The following is a 2,500-nucleotide window of genomic DNA, read 5'->3' as shown; positions in this document are numbered from 1 at the left end:
TCATGTTGAGAAGTCATGGTCACTCTTCGATATTAACGTCTCTCTCTCTCTCTCTCTCTCTCTCTCTCTCTCTCTTTCTTTCTTTCTTTCCTTCTCTCTCTCTCTCTCTCTCTCTCTCTCTCTCTCTCTCTCTCTCTCTCTCTCTCTCTCTCTATATATATATATATATATATATATATATATATATATATATATATATATATATTATAAAAATGCTTTTTCTTTTCTTATTCAGTAATTTCAAATGAACCATTTTGGAAACATGACAAAGCAGGTATGTTGAACTTTTCACTTTTTATCTAAACAAGAGAATACGTTTTGTAATGTACCATCCAACTTGATCTCTTGTACTTATTTTACTACTGAATAAGGCCGATGGTGTCTTTCTTCGTCGCGTAGCGGACGAATAGATTACATAAATAAACTATGTAAATATTTTTATAATTTATTTTGAATAAATCCTGTCATTTAAAGCATCGCAAGTGTTGCAAGTTAGAAACCTAAAATATTCTCGACTTTTGTATTCTGAGTAAAGAAAACTGAAAGCTAAATAGAATATAAACAGATACAATTGAATAGATACGTGGAATGGTTGAATAAGAAGAACCTTACAATGTTTCGAATAGAAACATTAGTTTTTGTTTATATGAAGTAGTTTCGTCACAGGGCAACTCGGATTTAGTAGAGGGGATGGTACTTGGGAAATGTTGCTGACGACCCAGTTTCAATTTCCGGTTGAATATATTTTAAACATTTCACAAATTCTTTGGGTATGATTTGAATGTTATAACTCTTATTTAATTTCGTCCCACAAACCAGCGTGTGTACCTCTCCGTTGTTATTTGATTTACTAGTAAAAGTAGTCAAATCATCCGTAAATTACATCCTACGCTCTTGAAAATGAAGTACATCCTCTTGAAAATGAAGTACATCCTCTTGAAAATGAAGTACATCCTGCACACATTCAATAATGTGTGTAGGATACGATATCTTAATGTATCCGTCTTCACTTGGGCCCTCACTTTCTTAGAGTCAAGGGGGCGTGCGGTATGTCTTGGCCGTTTTATGTTCAAATTCCCCCGAGGTCGACTTTGCCCTTCAGTCTTTCGGGGTCGATAAAATAGGTAGCAATTGATCACTGGGATCGATGTAATCGAATTAACCCTACCTCGAAATTGCTGACCTTGTGCCAAAATAGGAAACCAATATTTGATGGTATAAAAGACGCACTTGCTTATTATACGAACCCCAATTTCAGCTGCCCACATTCAGGTAAAAATAGTTTTTAGTGAATTAACGTTTATGAGAGATCCAACTTCGTATATACGATAAGGGTGAGGTATTTTTGAGCCAAATGTGCATCTTATACGTATGTTTTAAGTCTGATAGATTATATCCCACTCAAAATCTAAACATATATATTAGTACGTACTGTCTCGAGCCATTAGGCTCAAAGAGCCGGTTACTCGGTTTCCATGGCGTTTAAGTGACCGAGATCACAACGTCACTCCTGAAGGGAGGCCTTTGCGTTGCAGGTTTTCTCAGTTACTATTGAGTGGAGTGGAGCAACGTGAAATGAAGTCTCTTGCTCAAGAACGCAACGCATCACCCGATCCGGAAATCGAAGTTCCACACCTTAAACTCTCGGCGATGCACCTTCACCAACATAAAAAGTGGAGTCGAATAAATAGGTTCAGGTGTGGCTATGTGGTTCGGTCTCACTGCGTGACATCTTGAGCAAGTTTCTTCTATATCCTTGGGTCGACGAAAGCTTTGTGAGTGAATTTGGTTGACGGAAACTGAAACTTACCCCCTCCTTGAACTCGCTGGCCTTGTACCAAAATTTGAAAGCAATGTAAACATCTGTTAATTCTGTTATTTCTCTATACAAGCATCAAGCCCTCATATCGTAAGAACGAGTTTTCATGACGGTATTATTCCAGTTTGTGAGGAAAACTTTCCAATCGAGAGATAACAATAGTTTCAACGAATTTAAATTTTAAACTTTTATATTTCAGAATTCACAGCCCTTCTGGTTGGGTCCACCATCAGTAAACCAGTCCACACCAATAATGTGGCAATAGCAGATATTAGTGTCTATGACTCCACACTCTATTATTCTATTCGACATACAAGGTAAATATATCGACGATATAATGTTGATCGTACGCGTTTCTTTTAACTTACGCGCAGATATGGCTGTGAGGATAAGAGGATCGCTGTGTAACTTCGTGACTTCGGGTTCGGTTCCACTTGGGCAAGTATCTTGGGCAAGTGTCTTGGGCAAGTATCTATTATTGTATCTCCGAGCTGAACAATACCTTGTGAGAGAATTTGGCAGTGGGAAAACGTAGAAGCCCGTCGTATATCTGTCTGTCTGCCTATCTATCTGCCTGTCTGATTGACTGTCTGTCTAACTGACTACCTATCTGTCTGTTTGTCTATTTGTCTTTCTGTCTGTCAGACTGACTGTCTGTCTGACTGACTGTCTGTCTGTCTG

The 2,500-nt window shown here is 38.1% G+C and overlaps 1 protein-coding gene across 3 annotated transcripts in view; it reads left to right on the top strand.

Annotated features, from left to right (window-relative positions):
• LOC106870547 (chordin) overlaps positions 1-2,500 on the top strand; it is a 179,012-nt gene that overhangs the window by 109,422 nt on the left and 67,090 nt on the right. For all 3 annotated transcript variants that reach the window (XR_001409540.3, XM_014916669.3, XM_014916670.3), the window contains exons 4-5: positions 236-274; positions 2,019-2,136. Coding sequence is in view for 2 of the 3 variants with exons in the window: in XM_014916669.3 (XP_014772155.1) it covers positions 236-274; positions 2,019-2,136 (157 nt within the window). In the remaining variant the exon portion in view is untranslated. The remainder of the gene's footprint in view (positions 1-235; positions 275-2,018; positions 2,137-2,500) is intronic.

This window comes from Octopus bimaculoides, chromosome 12, assembly GCF_046866305.1.
Source record: "Octopus bimaculoides isolate indiv1 chromosome 12, ASM4686630v1, whole genome shotgun sequence".
Taxonomy (NCBI): Eukaryota; Metazoa; Mollusca; class Cephalopoda; order Octopoda; family Octopodidae; genus Octopus; species Octopus bimaculoides.
This window is presented reverse-complemented; position numbering and strand designations above follow the sequence as displayed.